The sequence below is a fragment of the Hippocampus guttulatus genome, chromosome 3, assembly GCF_054856545.1.
Source record: "Hippocampus guttulatus isolate MCC_2025c chromosome 3, RoL_Hgut_1.0, whole genome shotgun sequence".
Classification (NCBI taxonomy): Eukaryota; Metazoa; Chordata; class Actinopteri; order Syngnathiformes; family Syngnathidae; genus Hippocampus; species Hippocampus guttulatus.
The window spans coordinates 6,443,205-6,463,759 of record NC_141263.1 but is presented as its reverse complement, the minus strand read 5'-3'; the positions used below and the strand labels follow the sequence as shown (position 1 = coordinate 6,463,759).

The 20,555-nt window shown below is 43.0% G+C and overlaps 2 protein-coding genes across 2 annotated transcripts in view; one reads left to right on the top strand and one right to left on the bottom strand.

Moving 5' to 3' along the window:
• The window catches only part of mybpc3 (myosin binding protein C3), a 33,677-nt gene extending 24,216 nt beyond the window's left edge, over window positions 1-9,461 (top strand). The window contains exons 22-30 of the mRNA XM_086106384.1: window positions 900-1,034; window positions 2,837-3,004; window positions 3,116-3,204; window positions 3,350-3,545; window positions 4,838-4,977; window positions 5,458-5,617; window positions 5,702-5,838; window positions 7,325-7,511; window positions 9,252-9,461. Coding sequence (XP_085962510.1) covers window positions 900-1,034; window positions 2,837-3,004; window positions 3,116-3,204; window positions 3,350-3,545; window positions 4,838-4,977; window positions 5,458-5,617; window positions 5,702-5,838; window positions 7,325-7,511; window positions 9,252-9,298 — 1,259 coding nt within the window. The 3' untranslated portion in view covers window positions 9,299-9,461. The remainder of the gene's footprint in view (window positions 1-899; window positions 1,035-2,836; window positions 3,005-3,115; window positions 3,205-3,349; window positions 3,546-4,837; window positions 4,978-5,457; window positions 5,618-5,701; window positions 5,839-7,324; window positions 7,512-9,251) is intronic.
• Window positions 9,462-11,127: 1,666 nt separating this feature from the next.
• The window catches only part of lgr4 (leucine-rich repeat containing G protein-coupled receptor 4), a 34,717-nt gene continuing 25,289 nt past the window's right edge, over window positions 11,128-20,555 (bottom strand). Inside the window, exons 7-18 of the mRNA XM_086106383.1 lie at window positions 19,791-19,859; window positions 18,906-18,977; window positions 18,726-18,797; window positions 18,465-18,533; window positions 18,311-18,382; window positions 18,135-18,200; window positions 17,944-18,015; window positions 17,714-17,785; window positions 15,326-15,451; window positions 14,747-14,844; window positions 14,538-14,591; window positions 11,128-14,456 (exon numbers count right to left, since the gene is read on the bottom strand). Coding sequence (XP_085962509.1) covers window positions 13,045-14,456; window positions 14,538-14,591; window positions 14,747-14,844; window positions 15,326-15,451; window positions 17,714-17,785; window positions 17,944-18,015; window positions 18,135-18,200; window positions 18,311-18,382; window positions 18,465-18,533; window positions 18,726-18,797; window positions 18,906-18,977; window positions 19,791-19,859 — 2,254 coding nt within the window. The 3' untranslated portion in view covers window positions 11,128-13,044. The remainder of the gene's footprint in view (window positions 14,457-14,537; window positions 14,592-14,746; window positions 14,845-15,325; window positions 15,452-17,713; window positions 17,786-17,943; window positions 18,016-18,134; window positions 18,201-18,310; window positions 18,383-18,464; window positions 18,534-18,725; window positions 18,798-18,905; window positions 18,978-19,790; window positions 19,860-20,555) is intronic.

The window sequence follows — 20,555 nt, the reverse complement described above, 5'->3', positions numbered from 1 at the left end:
AGCTGATGGGAGAGAAAGAAGTTCATCCATGGACTTTTCTTTTCAAGTTCATGTTGTTGTTTTTTAATTCAAGCAGGAACAAAGTGTGTAGTTTTATCCGGGAGGTCGTCACTAAGTGAGAGTATCTTTTGAAAAAACCCCAAATAATATAGCCACAGTGTGTGACCGTACGTCTACATATATATGTATGTATATTTAAGTGTGTGTGATTTATATAATTGTTATGATGTTGCAATGAGACATTTTATGAGCAACAGTGTATCTGGCCAATTAAATATTCACATTTGACAGTAAATCTTAATAAAATAATTCAAAGACGGCATGCTTGGACAACCATAGCAAACAAACAACAACAAAAAAAGCAAGATGTGGTTCAAGAAACTGTCCAACAAGTTCAGAGAAATGTACTGTTTCTGCTTCACATAATTCTTCCAAGAGCAAACATGAGCAATTTTGTGAGAAGAGCCTCGATGAGAGAGGCGACCAAGAATCGAATGCTTTCGCTTGCTCACTGTGCTCAGATTGGTGAAGAACTCGAAGGTGTCAACGGTTGTTTGTTTTTCGATGTGTCACCTATTGTGATGAACAAAGCTGCGACATAACTTCCTCGATGATGTAAAAGCGTTAAGATGGCAGTGCTTTCCTTTCTTGATTCTTCCCGTCATTAATTCATCAATTATGTCCTGTTGGATTTTAACATTGGTACTGTTGACTGGACCTCTTTATGCTTCTATGGTATACAGGATAGCAAATGAGAAAGATGAGATGATTATTTGCAAATGCATCTTGCTGGTAGTCAACTACTTGTGCCCTGCGTTCATGTATTTGCTCTAATATGACCACTGTAATGTTTTAACTGGCAATCGAGCCCTTCAAGTTGCCCTATGCGCCTCTTTCAGCGCCAACAAGTGAGCCCATCGGACTGTGCGTGGACGACATCAGTGACACTTCCATCACACTCAAGTGGAAAGCACCTGAACGGATCGGCTCAGCTGACCTGGAGGGCTATGGGGTTGAGTACTGCAAGGAGGGCTGTAAGTGCTGGAGACAAATTGGGACCTTTTTTTTTTTTTTTTTAATGGACCAAAATATGAACTCTGATCCACTACAGTAGTAATAAACATACAATACAAAAATCTGGTCGAAGCAGTCCAGGTCTGAGCCACAGAGAGAACGCAGTTGTGTTTAAAAGTAGGGATGTCATGATTTCCTGACATCACCGATATTAACAGAATATAAACCTCACAATATCAACATATTGTGAGATTTTTATTACATATTGTAAAAACAAACAACCCCCCCGCCCATAATGTGTTTTTTTTTTTGTACATAATAACAGCAATGACAAAGAGATAGCTTTGGACAGTCTTTTTTATTTTTTTTGTCATCTGTTCCTATTCGCTTCGCACGATCACGGTCGATAAAGTCTCCATTGCTGTGTTCAGCTGAAGCTGCTTTTAATATTGTAACATGACAATATCAGGAGAATTTTAATATTGTGATATTGTGATACAGTATAACCATTATCGTTACATTCCTAGTTAAAAGTAGGGCTGTCAAAGTTAAAGCGTGAACTTTAAAAATTAAGTCGAATGCAAGATTTTGTTTATTTATTATATTTTTTATTGACTCAATTACGTTTATTTGCCTTCCCGTGGTGACCTTTAACCTCTGTTCACTTGTGCAGACCAATTTAGGGGAGTCACTGGCGTGAAGATGGACAAACACATACTAGAGTTTGTTTTATTTTTCAGTTTCACTTGCTTGATGCTTGTTAGAGAAATCTCAAGTAATATGCACACTTTGCAAAACCAAATTCAAATAGCATGTTAGTTTTGTCAGATTACGCTCTTGGGCACATGTAATTAGACAGTGGATTCGAGCGAGGTCGTTCACTGTGATCTCTTTCTTGCTTAGCGCTCCTCACCTGTGGCACGCACACGTCCAGTTCAGATCTTTGGAGTCGCACATTGGTATCGAGCTAGATAGAGTCATCCCACTGTTCGGTTATTTTTATTTTCTTTTGTCTCTAATGCTTGCTACATTGAATTTACATTGAGATTAGAAGATTTAAAATACCTGTAAATCTGAGTCACTTTTGATTGTTTTGCTCAACAGTTGTATTTTACAGGAGAATCATTGTATTCAAGGATATTCAAACTTTTAGGACAGTCTTTGAACCGAAAAATAATTTCTGTTTGCTGATTTAACATTAATCCCAAGATTTTACTCCAGTAGATATCTGTAACATTCATTCATTCATTTTCCGATTCCGAACAACCATCCGCACTCACACTCACACCGAGGAGCAATTTAAAGCGTTCAATCAGCCTGTCATACATGTTTTTTAAATGTGGGAGGAAACTGGAGCACCCGGAGAAAACCCACGCAGGCCCGGGGAGAACATGCAAACTCCACACAGGGAGGCCGGAGCTGGAATTGAACCTGGTACCTCTGCACTGTGAGGTCAATGCGCGAACCACTGGACCACCGGGCCGCCTTATATCTGTAACAAACTTTGTAAAAAAATAGAAGTAGAAAAATGTGATTAATTACGGAAAACGGTGTGATGAACTGGTTACAAAATTTTAATCTCTTGAGAGCACGAGTTACAAGTTAACCCTTTCAGGGACAGCGGTTACGACAGTGGACAGCCTATCATGTTATCAGGTTACCGGTTATCATTATTGGTGCAAGAAAGGGTTAATAAAAGTATGATGCTAAAACACCTAATCAGCTCTTCTCGAAGAGGGATTTGTGAACCAAAACTTCTGGCTTTCATTTTTATTTTAGGTGGGTCGTGTCATATTTTCATTTGTGTGTTTTTTGAGCACAGCAGATGAGTGGATACCAGCCATTCAGGGTCTGACCGAGAGGACCTCACTGACAATCAGAGAGCTCACTACGGGAGAAAAGTTGCAGTTTCGTGTGCGGGCGTTCAACATGGCTGGCCCAAGCGCCCCGGCCTGCCTGGCTCAGCCCGTTACTATCAGAGAGATCATGCGTGAGTGAAGACTTCCTTGGATCAACGCTCAGGAGTGAAATCATGGAAAAGGAAAATATTATGGCCGTGTTTTATTCACGATTTGTGATTCGTGTTGGTTTTTTTGCATAGAACGGCCTAAAATCTGTCTTCCCCGAAATCTTCGTCAGACTCTGATCAAGAAAGTTGGTGACACTGTCAACCTTGTGATTCCATTCCAGGTGCAGTAAGCTTGATTCAAACATCAAACTCCTTACTTTCTGCTAAGTTTAATTGACTGAGACACTGATCCACTACATAAAGAAAATTATAAGAGAGAGAGTTGTTCAAGTTCTCTGTGATTGTTTTTGTTTTGTCATTACGCAGGGTAAACCCAGGCCCAAGGTTACATGGAGTAAAGATGGGCAGCCACTGAACTCTGCGCTCGTCAGCGTGAGAAATAGCGACACCGACACGATCCTATTCATCCGCAAGTCAGAAAGGAAGCACTCGGGGCAGTATGATCTCCACGTGCAGATTGAGAATGTGGAAGACAAAGCCAAAGTGACGCTGCAGATTGTGGGTGAGCAGTACCACCGGATGGAGGCCAAACCGATATAATGCACTTTATGAGACCGCGGTTCAGATGTCATGATGCATTATTAGCGTTGTTGCTTGTCTCAATTCTTACTAAAATATTTTCGGTTCATTATTGGCCCAGGCCGATTTGTATGTGCCGGTAGTACGGGGGTCATTCAATAAATACGGAGAATTTTTCGGTATAAGGACTTCTAATACAGATAGAGGCTTACTTTAAAAAATAAAAAATCAAAGTACAGTGATCCCTCACTTATCGTGGTTAATGGGGACCGAGACCTCCTGCGAAAGAGGAAAATCTGCGAAGTAGGTAACACCCCCCCACCCCCCCGCCACCTGTACAGGTATATGTACATCTGTATGAGTGTATATATAATATTTATAAGGCCAAATTTAATGGTATACATGCATGTAGAAGTAAATGTTTGTAGTAATTAACATGACCTAAGGCTATATACTAAGTTAGGTTAGGTTAGTGTTTAAATAACAAAATACAGTAAACATATACATGTACCGGAAGTACTGTATATGTTGCTCTATGTGACTCGCTGTTGTTTAGCTGACTTTCGCTGCCTCTCGCGGCCCTTTTGCGGCATTTTCGCTACTTTCTTTTTTTGATGAATGCTTTTGAAAAATCGAGTGATACACTGAAACTGGGAAAAGTGAACCGCGAAGTAGCGAGGGATCACTGTAGTCTCTCAGCACTATCACACACAAACTTGGTGCTTCTATTGAATGCTTTGAAGGGACCAAACAGGTGAAAGTCTGAAGGGACAAGGTCGGAGCTGGAAAGGGGATGAGGGAGCAGTTCCCAGCCCGGCTCGTCGATGGTCTGCACTGTTTGGGCTGCTGTGTGAGGCCTTGGGTTGTCATGACACGAGATGACTCCTTCTGTCTGACGACCCCTGTGTTTGTCCTTTTTGTCTTTCTTGACCTGACTCAGCAGTTCACAGTTGTTGGCACCAAGTTTGAAAGTGACGATGAAGTCAAAATTGTTCATCGGTCCATAGATTTTTACGCAGAGGGAATATGGCAGCTTGTGCACAGATGAGAAAAGTATGTGACAGTGCTGGGAGACTACGTTGAATTATTATGATTTTTTTTTAAATTAAGCTTTTATCTGTATTAGATACCGTAAATGAATCACCTTATTTATTGAATGACCCTCATAAATGATTTGAGGAAAGGTTTAAAACAACCAATCTAGCAGCAGTCCACCTGTACTGTCCACACTGTAATATAAATGTGAATTTTAACATGTTTGACACTTGATTGTAGATGTGCCAGGAGCTCCTGAGGTCCTGAAGGTTCTAGATGTCTGGGGCTTCAATGTCGCACTTGACTGGAAGCCCCCCAGAGACGACGGAAACTGTGAGATAGCTGGTTACCGTATTCAGAAAGCCGACAAAAAGACCATGGTTAGTATCGCATGAGGTCAAGCCGGGAGCATTCAGTTGTGAGGATGCTGAATCAACAGCTTTGATCTTGCAACACGAAGTTTGTCATCTGGCTGGACATTGACGAAGGGTTGCCTCCTTAATGACACTTTGATCAGCAAATGCTGACAGAAGGAGTTGCTTGCAAGAGTTTACACGCCCCTTTTCTGCCACATCGAAGGAATGTCCTCAATCTCCCAAATGCTTAATCTCAATCTACCCTGGACGTCTGGCTACACAGTTGCTGTTGCTTCATGCCAAATTTCACACAGAATTTCTCCAATGGTTGTAATTGAAATCTAATTTGGAGTCTAAGGGCATGATTAAATTACATAGAGTACACCTCGATTAAAGCAGCATTAACAATGGCACACCATTATATTTGGCCAGTGGGCATCTCAAGACACACTTTAAAAAACAAAATGTTAGAGTAATCTGAATGAAATAATTTTTACTTTGAAGGAATGGTTCACAGTTTTCGATCAGTACCGCAGAACCAACTGCGTTGTGTCCGACCTCATCATGGGGAATGAGTATCTCTTTCGAGTCTTTGCCATCAACCTGGTGGGTCACAGCCCAGAAGCCTGCAACACAAAAGACAGCATCTACATCCAGAAAACCGGTAGGTGGAACTTTCAAGGTGCAGTTTGGACACTGAGCTATTGCCTTGATGTCATCTGCACACGTAAACATGATGCATCCGCAGGGATGGACTGGAAGCCTGCCACCTACAAGGAGCTTGACTTCTCCCAGGCTCCCAAGTTCACGCATCCATTGGTGAACCGTTCTGTAATCGCGGGGTACAATGCCACCCTCAGCTGCTCCGTCAGCGGCGTCCCCAAGGTCAGTGAGTTCATTTCATGGACTTAAGGTGGTTTAAGTATTCGGTTGTGAACATTTGATTTCTTTAATACTGTCAAAGTTCCAGCAATGATTTTATTGTATTGCTGTTTGCAATGCAGGCTAAATAAATATTTGATACTTGCACGTGATTTCATTGGCTCCAAAATAGGGTTGAACGATTCAAAAGGAAAGAAAAATCTAATTTTGATTCCTATTTAAAATGTGATTCATACTTTTAAACATGCTTACGACAAACTAAAGGCAAATAAACCATGAATTCATATGTATGTTTATTTATCGACTTCAATTAGAGCTGTTTACGGGGTGGCAGTGATGCCCAGGTCCGGTCCATAAATACACCGGTTGTTTGGGAAAATTAACATATTGGCCATATGGCCACCCACCCCAGTATACCAGTGTGGGTGTGTGCGCGCGTGTGTGTGTGTGTGTGTGTGTGTGTGTGAGAGAGAGAGAGAGAGAGAGAGAGAGAGAGAGAGACACACACACACACACACATTGCCTTTATTTTTACTTTGTATAGACCTAAATGAATTCAGGCTGCAAGCTAATGATAGTTATGTAAGAGTATCTGCATGCTGGTGTGTTTTATACATGATCCGATTAGTCTACTAATTGCAACTGCTATTGGCGACTAGTCGACCGGCAAAATAATCGTTTGTGGCAGCCCCAGTTGAGAATTGTTGTTGCAGAGCCTACACCAGGGGTGCCCAAACTTTTGGACCGAAGATCGACTTTTCGATCATGCAACCTCCTGCGATAGACCCGTTACCGCGCACGCGAATGCACATACACACGCCGTGATGAGCAACAGCCTGACACGGAGGCATGCGACGCACTTTTGCAGCCTGTTAACTATCATAGCTCACACGTACCGTTTTAAAGTGCTTCCCTGGGCCCTCTAGATTCCTATTCTTTGCCCGTGCCCTCGGTGAATTGTACACAAAACAAACTTTGAATGAGAACAATAATAACGATAAAAGATATAGCGCAACAGCTCTGATCACCGGTGACGCAGTCACACGTCACCGTAGGTTAAATATTTACCTGCTTTATTATTATTTTTTAATACTTTTTGTGAAAATGTGACTGATAGGATGATTAGGGTGCAGTGTACATTAACACAAAAATAATTGCTAACATGCACAAAGACACACAAATGATTTTTTCTCCTCTACACCCCTCACGATCGACTTGGGACCAGTCTGCGATCTACCGGTCGATCGCGATTCACGTAATGGGCACCCCTGGCCTACACAGACTGGGTTCGTGCTCATAATTAAGCTATGTTATTCGGGTGACAAGCATAAAACTTGCCAGGGCATGCAGAAAATGAAACCAGAATTAGAAATGCGTGTGCATTTGAGTGCGCCCTCCCAACTGAACTTGCCGCCCCCTCGCCACTCCAAGTAAAACGGTCGAGAACCACCAGTGTATAAATATTTGTGACATCTTTTGTTGTTGTTAGCCCAGAGTGACATGGTACAAAAACAAGATGGACATCACCCATGAAGCCAAATACAGGATGCTCAGTAAGCACGGGGTTCTGACCTTGGAGATCCGAAAGCCCTGCCCATTCGATGGAGGGGTGTACATGTGCAAAGCAGTCAACGACAGCGGGGAAGACGTTGTGGAGTGTAAGCTGGAGATTCGCCGTAAGTATACAGATGAAAAACCTTTGACATACTGTACACTATCTCAGCTTTTTTTGTTGTTGTTTTCTTAGAGGCTAAAGCAGATTAGAAAATGGATGGATGATGGTTTGTATGAATGTTGGCGGGATAGATTTTGGCTCCATTAAATCTTGAATTAACCAAGAAGAAGAAGAGATCAAAAGAATTAAGAAGCCTTTATTAGTCTCGCAATGGAGAAATTCCCAATTCACAGCAGCAAAGTTATGAAAGGAAGAAGTAGAACAACAAAATATAGGAGCTGCTGGAAAGGCAGCCACTCTCGCGGCGCCATTTTGAAGTCAAAATAACAAAAATAATACAACACAACACATAGAACACAGACAGTCGTGCAATCTTCACCACTTTTCTGCATACACTTTGTTGTCTGAAGCAGTTCTAGATGAAAGAGGAGAGGATCAAAGTGTCCTTTCACCAGTGGATCAGAGACGTCATGCTAAAAATGTGCACACGTCTGCTACAAGCTAAGTTTTGAAAGCAAACACGAAGCTGTAGCGTCCATTGACGAAAAAGAGATTGGCTCACATCTCCTGTCCCATGCAAATCCACTTCAATTCCAAGCCGCGACTCCCAGTTCCACATCCGCATCGGCGCTCCGCGCTAACGCTCCTTTCTTCTCATCGTCGGCTCCTCAAGCCTTACATCCATCCAGCCGCAGACCGTTCAACAGCACCGATCTCTCCGCTGAACAAAGTGGGGCTGTGAAAAATGCTGCCCATTACAGGCGCAAGACACAAGCGCCCCGGACTGTCCAGCGACGACAGTCAAATGGCGCCGACATTCCTCCCAATCAAAATCTGTGATGGTACAGGCGTGCTGCCGAGAAGGCGCAACCACCGAGCACAGAGTTTCCTCCTTGATGAATGTCGTGGCCAAAAAATGCTGAAAAAAGTCCACATCAGGTCCACACGACGTAACATCAAAAACACAAAGTGACAAAACAAACACAAAAACAACAAAAAAAGCAAGGCTCATGAGAGCACTTGCTGACGGCTGCCTACTCGGGCGCCATCTTGACTTCATTTGATTTGGGTCGTGCAATCATTCTGGATGAACATTAGACGTGAACTTCAACCAATTAGGCATGTACAGTATGTGCATATTCTTGTAATGACATTATAAAATTGTACGAGTTAACATTTACCTTTTCACTACAAGAAATGTTACTAGTGAGGCGTCACATGTTAAGTCGTAGAATTTTGTCACAGTTGTCATCTCATGCTCAGTTTTGCCTCACGAATAACTTACTTTTACTCGTGAACAAAGAGCGTACCAGTACTGCACATGGACCTTTGCATATCATGTGTCATGACTTAATGCTTAGTTTGCCATTCACATTTATACATAGACACATAAATGTAAATAAGACTATAATAGCTGTCAATTCAATTTGACCCTTTCCGGGACAGCTATTACTACAGTGAACAGCTTACCATGTTATCAGGTTACAGGGTGCATGAAAGGCTTAATCGTAATGTTGCCGATACTCTCACCATCACTTATGAAGAGGGAGGAGCCTATCCTTCATTTTGCTCGAATTGGAATGGATTATTTAACAGCCGCTCCACAGGGATCGGCTTTTTTTTTCTGGAATTCAGGTGTTCAGGTCAATATCCTCAAATTGCGACTGATATCATATCACCTCCTCAGCGATGTGAGATTTGGAGTGCTCAGAGCTTTGTATTTAATTTGTCTTCCTTGCAGCTCAAATTGCTAAAGAAGAAAAGAAGGTGGGAGGGTCCGTTTGCTGAGCTTCTCTCACTGAGTGTTCACCTTTTCTTTTTTTTTTTGTCATGAGAGGCTTTCCACCTGCATTGCAGTTACCTCTGCAACCATCCCACACCTGGTCACGGATCATGTTTCCATAAGATGGATTGTACATGTCAAACTATATCACAATAAACATAAATCCGATTTTTGTCTGTCTGTCACACATCCACCCCCCCCCCCTCCCCTCCCCGCACATTACCGAGTTATCTTTTTGCTATTTATTGTGATTTGTAGCAAATGCAAGAAGTGTGCTGCTAATTTCCAGCATGCACAGGAGGGGATATTTGAGTTGCTATTGACTGTGTTTTTTATTGCCGCTGAGCCTCGCTAAAGCCAAAAGTTGTGAGGCATGTGTCTTGTGTGTACACCAGTGGGACATATGCGTGCGTGCGTGTGTGTGTCCCAAATAGCTGACATGTATTTTCAACCACAGAGCACGTGCGCGAGAGAGAAGTGTTAACACATGGTGGTTTGTTTCTCACAGTGAAGGGTTTGTGCGCCTAATTATTCTTACAACACGTTTATTCAAGAACTATTTCCTCCATTTTCAACATTATGCTGCAAAACATCACTCACGGTAACACTGCTTCTCTTTATAGAATTGCCTTGGCAAAGAACTTCACAACTGAATGGCGCTATTGGCCTCTTGAATGCACGTTCAACGTGATTTTGAGAAGTTTTGCAAGCGGCTGTTAACTTTGATAGCAGTCAATGGAACGGACGGTTTTGAAGATATATGACACAAATGAAAGCTGTAAACGAGTCAAATGGAGAGCATTTTTTTTCATTACACTTAACTTCTTAAATAAATACAATTAGAAAAACACAGGTGCGTACACACACACAATTAAAAGTTGAAATTACTTGACCATTGGATTCCACTAGGTCAAGCACTTTGGAGCAGTTCGCCCTCATCAGTTAAAAAAAAAAAGTAGCCTAGTGTTCTAAAAAAAGAACACATCATCACATGGGAACCAACATCACAACCAAGTGTGTTTCAGAGCAAGTATTGGCCCTACTCCTGCTAATGTCATCTGTATGGTTGCTATTATTTCATGTGTGCAAAGTTTCATGCTGGTTTTCCAATTCCTCAAGTTGTTTACCGAATAATGCCCAAAAGATGCTTGTGCTTTTGGACAGACCATATCATTAATAACTGAGCACCATAAGCATAAAAATGCATCTGCTTGACAAAACTGTATACTTGAGATTTCCATTATCTCGGGAATCTTTATGGCTGCAAAGTAGCCTGACGAATGCGACGCTTGCATACTGTAGTTGGGAGGCCGTAACAGTCAATAATTGACTTTGGGACCGCAGGGTCACGGTTCCAATCCACCCACGGAAGAATAAACTGCAAGTTTAAACAACTCCAACAGTCGGTGTTACAGAAACGCTTGTCTGAATCCAGACTACTATTGAGTTGAGGAACCGACCCAGACGAATCTCCCACCACATAAACAACTCCCTGGGGATAAAAAAAACTGTCAAATAAACAAAACATTTCCCAAAGCAATACACTGTTCGGTGCAGTGGGGATTAGCGATGAATGGATGGATTCATGAGGTGCAAGTCCGAGGTAGTGAACATTTCTCACCGTATAATGCACTTGTAATCTCCACCTATTTAAGGTGTCCGATAAAAATGCTTGAAAGGCTCATTTGTACCTTCTCCTAGTCTGAGGTGGAACTATAATCGATCGCGAAACGGTTTTGTCTGCACAGATTTATTCACATTATTTTTTCTACATGAGCAGATGAACAATACAGCCTGGGAAGATCTCATGAAAAGGGCAAGAAATGACCCCAAGTCATCAGCACATTTATGTAGATAACAAATTTGTAGTGTATAATTTGTATCAAAAAAATAAAAATGAAATCACAGTATACAGCATAGATTCCTCCCACAAATAGCACTTAACATTATGTTCACACACACAAGAGTCAACATAAAGCCAGGGATGCCAACAAACAGAAATTAAATACAAATAGAGAGGCAGGGTGGGGGGGGGGGTTCTTTTGTAAAGTACTGCTGTCAACTACACCCACGGAGGTAGCTTCCTAGAGTGGCATCCCAGTCTTGATAGTTTTGTTCAAATAATTTATAGACAGCTATTAAAAAAATAGTCATTAACACCTAAATTCTTAATGAACATCAACCTAACGACAAAAAGACCTGCAATTTCTTCACCAGTCAGGAGATATGTCAATAAATCAAAGGAGATTTTGGCAGGTGCGACAGACAACAAAGGCAGTGTAGACAATGCTTACGTGTGCCCCAATAGAAGAAGAAGAAGAAAAAAAATCACTTCAGGATTCCAGATCGTCTTGATGGTAAAAACAACATTCCATTGGCTACATTCCTGAGCACTTGTAGATACATGCTCCGAGGGTGGGATCCACTTAATGTGTCAAATTACTCCCAGCCAAGTCCTCGCATACAGTCACATTTGAAAATGCTTGGCAATGAGAATAATACGCATAACATAGGAGCAATGCTCTTCAGACCGTTTACACAGAAAGAGACGGACTGGAATAAAAAATGAAATATCCTACAGTTTTAATGATGCTGGTACAGTGGAGTCGATTTGAAGAGCCTTATTTGACATGATATTATCCCCAGCAAACATATATTTCATATGTTCAAAGTATGGACCGCAATTAATGTTCAATAAAGGAATTGACTAATTATCTGTAGATCAGAGTGATGGAGCATCTAAACAGGGATCGGCTGCAATTTGCTCGATGCAATTCCGTTGAGCTTTATTAAAATGGTCTTTGAAGTGCCGACTGCGTTCAAAATAAAAGTGCACAGTGGTCAGCAAAGCAATGAAACATTAAAGCAACCTGATCTTGTCTTAAAAAAAAAAAAGCACCACGAGTGGTGTTTGATCATAATCTGCGGCGTGACGACGAAGGGTCTCGAGTTGGCATGTTTGCATTTGAAACCATCAGACGAGCTGAGCATAACCTATTTACATGTACCAGTTCATGCATTTTAAAAATACACCATTTGCAACAGCTTGACAAAAGCTGGTAATTGGTTGCTGAACAAGGTTACCGTTCATATGACACTGACTTCCATCCAAACATTACTGCCGCTCAAACAATAAATAAGACCAGCACTCAAAACAAGCAAGCGGAGCGGTTGCTCAAAACAGTGATATCTGCTACTTGATCACATTCTTAGTCTTGGTGACTTAATACAAGCAAGTGTCTGACTGACAACTCTCATACCGTCGTCACACTGTTCCATCACAATCACAGGCAGCTTGCACGGACCATTCATTGTTTTTCACCTTTAAGGTGAAGACGACCGGTCTTATACATTCAGAAACTCTACGACTGTCTACATTGATGTAAAAAAATAAAATAGTCTGAAACGAGCTTTGGCTGCAGAGGTGCGTTTGCATTTGACAGGCCTTCGAATAAATCAAAGGACTTTGAAAAAGCTCATGAGCGCATATGAAGTCACCTCGTTCCAAGGCGAGAAGCAGGCACAGGTGGCGAGATGTCTTGCGCAAAGTCTGTTCATGGGCCAGCTTTTGACACAACCTTCTCTTCCACAGACACAAATTTCAACGTTCCCTTTAAATGACTGCTTGCGTCTGTTTACACATTGAAAACAAACCTAAGTGCTTGCTGTAATCTTTCACCGAGGGAATTGTTTCTGTCCCCCTAATGTACCGGACATCTTTGCGCAGATAGAACAGCGTGCCGAGGCGCTCTTAATCTTTGACGCGAGGTATGCTGTACGAGTAGTGCACGAGAGGGAGGCCTCTGCCCTGACAGAAGCAGGCTCTGCTGCACGCCTGAACTTGGTCTGAGCTGTCAGATACAAATGAGTCCCCCTCGTCGGCGTACTCGGACTGAGCGGACGGCGTACTGCTCTCCGGCCAAAATTCCTCAGTGCGCTGGCACGCAGTCACTCCTGTCAAGAGAGTGGGACAGCTGTGAGACTTCACCATGTGTCTGCAGACTGTGGAGGACGAGCGGGAAGAGCAGGTCTTGGCATGCAGTGTTGCCTCGCACTCTTCGCAGATAACCATCCCTCCACAAAGGTGAGAGTACACTCCACAGTCAAAGTTTAATTGATCGGAGGAGCTGTCAACCGTGAGTTCAGAGTCTCCGCCGCCATCGTCTCCATGACTTTCACCTCGCATTTGTTTTGCCTCCCTGGTCAATCGTCCACAGCTACGTAACCTCAGCCAGTCCTCCCTGAAGGCCGGGCTGAAGAAAACATAGAGAACCGGGTTGAGGCACGCGGGTAGGGGGAAGAAAATGAGGGTGACGGACTTGGCGATCTCGGGGCCTCCGGCGCTGGACCCGGTTAAGAGGGGGGCGAAGGAGAAGGCGGCCACGGGGCAAAAGAAGATGCAGTTGGTGAAGATGAGCCAAGCTACATGCCGCAGGGCGCCCGTCTGCTCCGGGTCAACCAGCTCCACCCTCCCGAGGTGGCAGTACAGCTGAGTGTATACGGCTGCCGTGAACAGGTAAGCCAGCGCGTTCAGCAGCACCAGGATAACCGTGACACTCAGGGCCGGACTCTCGGCCCCGGCAAAGGGCAGGCAGAGAGGCGAGGCAGACTCTTCGCTGAACTTCAGTAGAGGCAGGCAGGCTGCAGCGGCGGCAACCAGCCCCAACAGAGCCGCTGCCTGGCCGAAGCGTCGATCTCGTTTCCAGCATCCTCTGCGGCCGAGGCTGCTCCTCCTGGGTGACATCACCACTTTGCCCACGATATCCCGCACAGTCACGCTGCGCTCCACTGCTGCCAGTAAGAGCAACAAAACGGCCCACTCGGACGAGAAGACTGCAAGCGAGCCCGCAAACTGGCAGCCAGGTCCCATTTCCCACCACACGCCAAACTCGGCGAAGGATCCCCAAGTAGCAGCGTCCAGCACGGTCAACACGCCCACATAAATGCCTGTGAGCAGGTTAGCCAAGGCAAGAAGCCCCATCAATAGCCTGGCTGGGGGGAGGGATGGAGACCACCAGTGGGAGTGGCCTAAGTTGCAGTGTGTAGGAGAGAAGGTGGCAACCAGCACTAGACTGTTAAAAACCAGCGCCACCAGGCAGATGAACCAGACTGTCAGGCGAATCATCCAGTTCCCTAAAAGATGCTCACAAGGCTTAAAGGCACCTGCAGAAAGAAAGAGGAAAACATTTGAATCAAAACGGCAAGTTAAGCTGTGGTACAATGGGGGGCAGTAAATGGGCTTGCCTGGTGAGGGTGAGCAATGCATAATCATTGATATTCGTTCTTCCTCCACCCAGTCTGAAAGATAAGTAACAAGGGACATCCGGCTCAACTAGAGTAACATATTCAGACTTCATAGCAGTGTCATGAAATAAAGCGGAGCTGTTTCCATATTTTATTTTTTTTACACACTACTTTTTGAAGGGGAAACGGTGTGACTGCAGCATTCTCACCTGCGGATCGCTTAATGTCACTTTCGCCACAAGAACTTGCCCCCGAGTCACATCCGACAAATGCACAACATTGGTAGGCATAAGGGACGGAAATGGACCTGCGAGCAGACACGGCATTTAGTTCGAAATATAGTCACCCTTGCAAATCTTATTTTCGTCTCAAAACATGTGGAACAATTGTTTTTATTCAATTTTTCAGGAACAAACATCCATCCATCCATTTTCCGAACCGCTTAATCCTCACTAGGGTCACGGGGGGTGCTGGAGCCTATCCCAGACGTCTTCGGGCAGTAGGCGGGGGACACCCTGAACCAGTTGCCAGCCAATTGCAGGGCACACAGAAACGAACAACCATTTGCGCTCACACCCACACCTAGGGACAATTTAGCGTGTTCAATCAGCCTGCCATGCATGTTTTTGGAACGTGGGAGGAAACCGGAGTACCCGGAGAAAACCCACGCAGGCCCATCGTGTTTGTAAAATTGTCGTACGTTAGTTTTAAGCCACTGTGCTAAATACAAAAAAAAAAAAATGCATACAAGTTGAGTGACATGAATTAATTCTTCAGCGTTTCCTCACCTGAGTTTGGGTAACTGGCTCACAGTCAGCACATTTTTCATCTGTGGGTTACCGGAGAGTTTCAACTGACTGAGGGCACGCAGTCCAGTCGTCGGAAGCGTAGTCAGATAGTTCATACTCAGATCCCTGCAGGGAATGATTATAACGAAGCAATCTAATATTCAAGCTTCAACGGAGTTGCAGTCTGGGTGTTCAGAAGCAGGGGTGCACAGAAAAATGCTGCCGTTGTTCTCAAATGAGCACCAGAAGTTGTCATTTGGTAGTCATTGTTTGTGTTTTACGTAGTTAGGTGCAACACCTGCTAAACTACAGCTGGAAAGCCCCTATAGCTGTTTTAACTCCTAAAATGTGAAAAAGTTAAAAAAGCTAAGGAACTAAGCTTAGGAAAAGTTCTATCTGAGGCAAATGATTTTCTTTTTTTTGCCATGCATGACGGCATCAGAGAAACTAATGATGGACATCTGATACACTGCTGAGGTGTGGCTTCATTGTGACCGCAATGATGAACCATTCATTTAAACCTTATTATAGCGAGCTAATTCACCACACCTATTTTCATACACGTCACGTGCATACGCTTCCGAGTGAAATGTTTGACAAACGCACTTTTGTCGATTGTCGAATAAATGTTTTTGAATCAACCCAGCAAATCCTTGAACTTAAATGGACTTTGATAAATTCCAATCTGCCATCACCGTACAGAAAAAGCTCTAAATGATATGAGATAGAACACTGACACAGGGCAGGTGTCGGTGCTAATCTTGGATGTCCGTGCAGCATTTGATACGGTTGATCCTAACATACGTTGAATAGGTTGGAAACTTGGATAGGGTTAAATGGACTAGTCCTAAAATGGTTTCCCACTTAGAGGAAAGGAGTTAATTTGTGACCATTGGAAGTTTTGAATCAGATTGAATGGCCGTGATTTGTGGCGTCCCACAAGGGTCAGTTCTTGGACCCCTTCTTTTCAGTCTGTTTATGTTACCTATCGGTCAAATGCTTCAGAATGCCAATGTTGGCTATCATAATGCAGATGGCACACAGCTATATCTATCAATGTCCCCAAATGACAGCAGTGCAGTCAATGTATTGTGTCAAATTTGGTCCTCAAGCGCCACTGTCCTGCCTGTTTTCCATCACTCACAGGACCGCAACTGGACATGGCTGGTTTAGAGCAAATTAGCAACTGAATGAACCAAAACAAACAGAGGTAATTGTTTTCAGCAATAGAGAACAGAGGATTGCTGTTACAAAACACCTTTTGAAATCAAAGGCCAAGTCTGAAATCTTGGGGGGTGCTGATCGACCTAGACTGTCATAAAATCAATCACAAAAACAGCCATTTACCATCTCAAAAACAGATTGAATGTTCTACATGCTCCAAGCAGACCAAGAGAAACTTCTCCATGCTTTTATTTCCAGTAGACATGATTATTGTAACAACCTTTTTACTGGACTCCCTTAAAAGAATATCAAACAGCTGCAGCTCATTCAGAACACTGCAGCTCGGGTTCCGACCAGAACAAAGAAATCAGATCATATAAATGCCTCCCAATTAGCTGTAGAATAGATGTTAAATTTCTGCTACGTAAATCACTGAATGGTTTGGGTCCTGAATCCTGGTTGAATATAAACTTTATAGGGTTCTGAGATCTGCAGACTTTGGTCAATTAATGGAGCTGAGAGTTCAAATTAAACATGGTGAAGCTGTATTTAGCCATTATGCTGCACACAAATGGAATAAGCTGCCAACATAACTGAAGTCAGCACAGAGTGTAAATATTTTTAAATCTTGGCTAAAAACTTTGCTCACCCCCTCCCTCATACCTTTAATAAAGGTCCTCTAAACATTTTTTTTTTGCTTTTAGTTATTTTAGAAACCCACTTTTATTTCTTTACTTTTAATGTTTTCTGTTAGTGTGTTTAAATGTTGTCAAAGTACATTCACGTAATTTGTGGAAGCTGCTTTTGTTTTCTCCACTTTGCTGTTGAATGTCGATAACTGTCATGTTTGGAAATGCTTGCAAGTGTTGTGCCTTTGCTTGTGTGAAGCGCATTGTGTATCAAATGTGCTATATTAATAAAACTGCCTGGCCTTGTCTTTCCCATGCTTGCATGAAGCAGGCACACTCCCCAGCGAGCTACGTCATACATATTAAGTTCTCATTAAAGGGACAGTACACGAAACAGTGTTACAGTTTTTTTTTAAATGACGGTGTTGAAAGTGACACCACTGCTATTTTTAGACACCGCAAGATGCCGTACTACCGTAATACCTCCCAAACCTAATTCTTAGAGCGCAAAACCGCTGTGACTTGAACTGGTGCGCAATATTCAATTTCCAGTCCTATGTGCACCCCTGGTTATAAGGTAATCATTTATACTTACAGGTTAGTGAGAGCAGCAAGGGTGAAAAAAGCATCATTGTGGATGAATTGGATTTCATTTCTACTCAGGTCTCTGGGGGAAAAAAAATCAGAATAATTCAGTTATGCAAGATTTCAGGGCATCCGCGTGTGTGTGTGTGTGTGTGTGTGTGTGTGTGTGTGTGTGTGTGCGCGTATGTGTGAGAGAGAGAGCGAGAGAGAGAAAGAGAGAGAAATAGTGAACTGACTTACAGTAAACGGAGAGCTGTAAGACCTTGAAAATGTTCTCTTCCTACTTGCTGAATTTGGTTGTGCTGAAATGTTCTGTTGATTGAAAACAAGAGGCCATGCAGACTTTCATTGTTTGAACAAGATATGAACAAATTTTTCATTTTTAAGGACATTTTCAAGCTCGGGCATTCTTATGAACTATCGAGACTCACATCTCCTGCAGTTGGATGCAGCCCTGAAGGGATGGTAACTCCTTGATCTCATTGTAAGACAAATCTCTAATGAGGGGAACATAGACGGCTAATTAGCTCACTGGGAACATCTGAAATGAAGGCGTGACAACAACGGAGAGTCAACACACAAGGAATGGAAAGGGAACGTTTCTTACAGCGTCCTCAGCAGCTTGAGATCGTCACACAGACCAGCGGGGACAGACGATATCTTGGTCCCTGAAAGTGTCCTGGGAATGCAAAAACCTCATCAGCCACCACTGTGACGCACACAATCGAATAAGCAGGGATGATTCATTCAGGTTCCCTCACAGGCTCTCAATGTTGTTTGTCCACTTGAGGATTGGGAAGTCATGCATCATGCCGGCCCCACGCAGCATCCTGGGAGACACATGATGAGAAAATACACAATGTAGAAATAATTAGAACAAAGCAGAAGACAGCAATGGAAATATGACTGAGGCAATCCATTGCATGTACAGCATACACAACCTAACACACATACAAAACCTTTACGCACATTGCCATTGGCTAGATTAGACAGGGCTTTGGTCAGGAAAATGTTTGACTTACAGGGAGTGGAGGTCAGACAAATTCTGGAAAGCCGTGGCACCCACAAAGGACAGTGGGTTGTCATAGAAATGTCTGCAACGTGGGACAAACATTTCTTTCAACAGGAATGGGCCCATCTTTTGGACAATGTATGCAAACACTGAAAAGTGGGATTTGTCCTTTAATGGGTGTTTGTCTTACATGGTTCTTAGCAGGGGGTTGTTATGAAAAGCCCCATCAGGTATGGAAGCAATATCGTTGCTATGGAAGCCCCTGCAAGAAAAATACCAAATACAATGGACAGGAGGTCAACCACATTCAGGTGAATTTTGCATTTTCTGGTGAAATAATGGACATGACGGGGGGGGGGGGGGGGGGAGGCCTTAGTTTCACAGATGCTGGAAATGAAAGAATTATATGCTGGCTGCTTTTTACTGACTGAAAGGACCTTGAGCTGAGAGTGCCATAGACATTTTTTTTGTATTGTGCAGTGTATACACAAATGCTACCCTACTAGGACTTAAAGTTATCATTTTTTCCCTCTTGTAGCCACTAGATTATTGCCCTCCATGTGTCTGGGAACTTTTCCGCTGCCTTTTTCTGCGCTCGTTGCCTCGTCACTTACTGTCACATGGTCCAAATTGGCACGTTTCTTGGACAGGTGAAACTTTTGTTTTTTTTCAAACTTCGCAGTCTTTGACCAACTCATGATGTACAATGTGTGGAGGAGGGAGAGAACAGTGGTGTCATTATTCCCAGCTGCCATCTCTGAACAAGAACATGCACAATTGCTCCCCAGAAAAAGTGACCCCCTCTTTTGTTGGGCCAAACAGTTATGTGAAGGTGCCACATTTCACCAAAATCGAATTTCCCAACTATGGAAACCTTAGTTTTCCATTGAGATCGCTCACTGGTTCGTAGCACTGCCACCAGCATCACTTGCATTATACAATATACTTGCAATTAGCTCTGATTACCAACAATTGGGAGGATTTGGAGGCACATTCAACAATACCTGTACAGTCATCAGATGACAAAAAAAATAAATCTGAGCGACAATACAAAAAGGGATACATATATACTTACAGTTCTTTCAGTTTGGGCAGGGCTTCTATCGCTTTGGGAAAAACAGCCAGGTTGTTGAAGTTAAGATCGCTTCAATGAGAAAAGACATGCCGATAAGCAAACAGTTCCCCAGCATTTTGAAGTGACAGAATCTTTACCTCTAAACACAAATACTGTACATTATCTACAAACACAACTTGTTGACAAGCCACCATCACTTGAACTGCAGATGTATTTAACAGTGTGAAAAAGATGTGACTGCGTAGGTGTGTGTGTGTGTGGGGGGGGGGCTGTTTTAATCAGTTTATAATACTGCGAACACATGTAAAAGCACCCAACCGTGTCATGATTATACAGAGCAGCTCACAGTTTAACAGTACAGTAATAAAAGACAGGGAATGGATTTGAGATGATAAATCTAACACCTACAGTATATACATTCTCGCCACATTCTTGACCACTTTCATTAAAAAAAAAAAAACGGATTAAAATACAAATTACAAATTCATTTGATTCAATATAGGCTGATTTCAGGCGAAGAGAGAATTATACGATGCATTGCCTTGTCGGTAAATGCAGTTAGCACCAATAGATGATCATTTTGACTTCTCTGTTAACCAGTAAAGAAGTCTGCCATGCACTATGGCTGTGGCGGTCATTAAAGGATTTTCACGGCTGTGTGGCAGGAAGAAGCAAACAGTGGGAGGGCAGATTTGATAAGAATCATGTACTTTGCTCTATTTATCCTCAGCAATTACGGGAGGAAGTGGAGACAATGATGTCTGG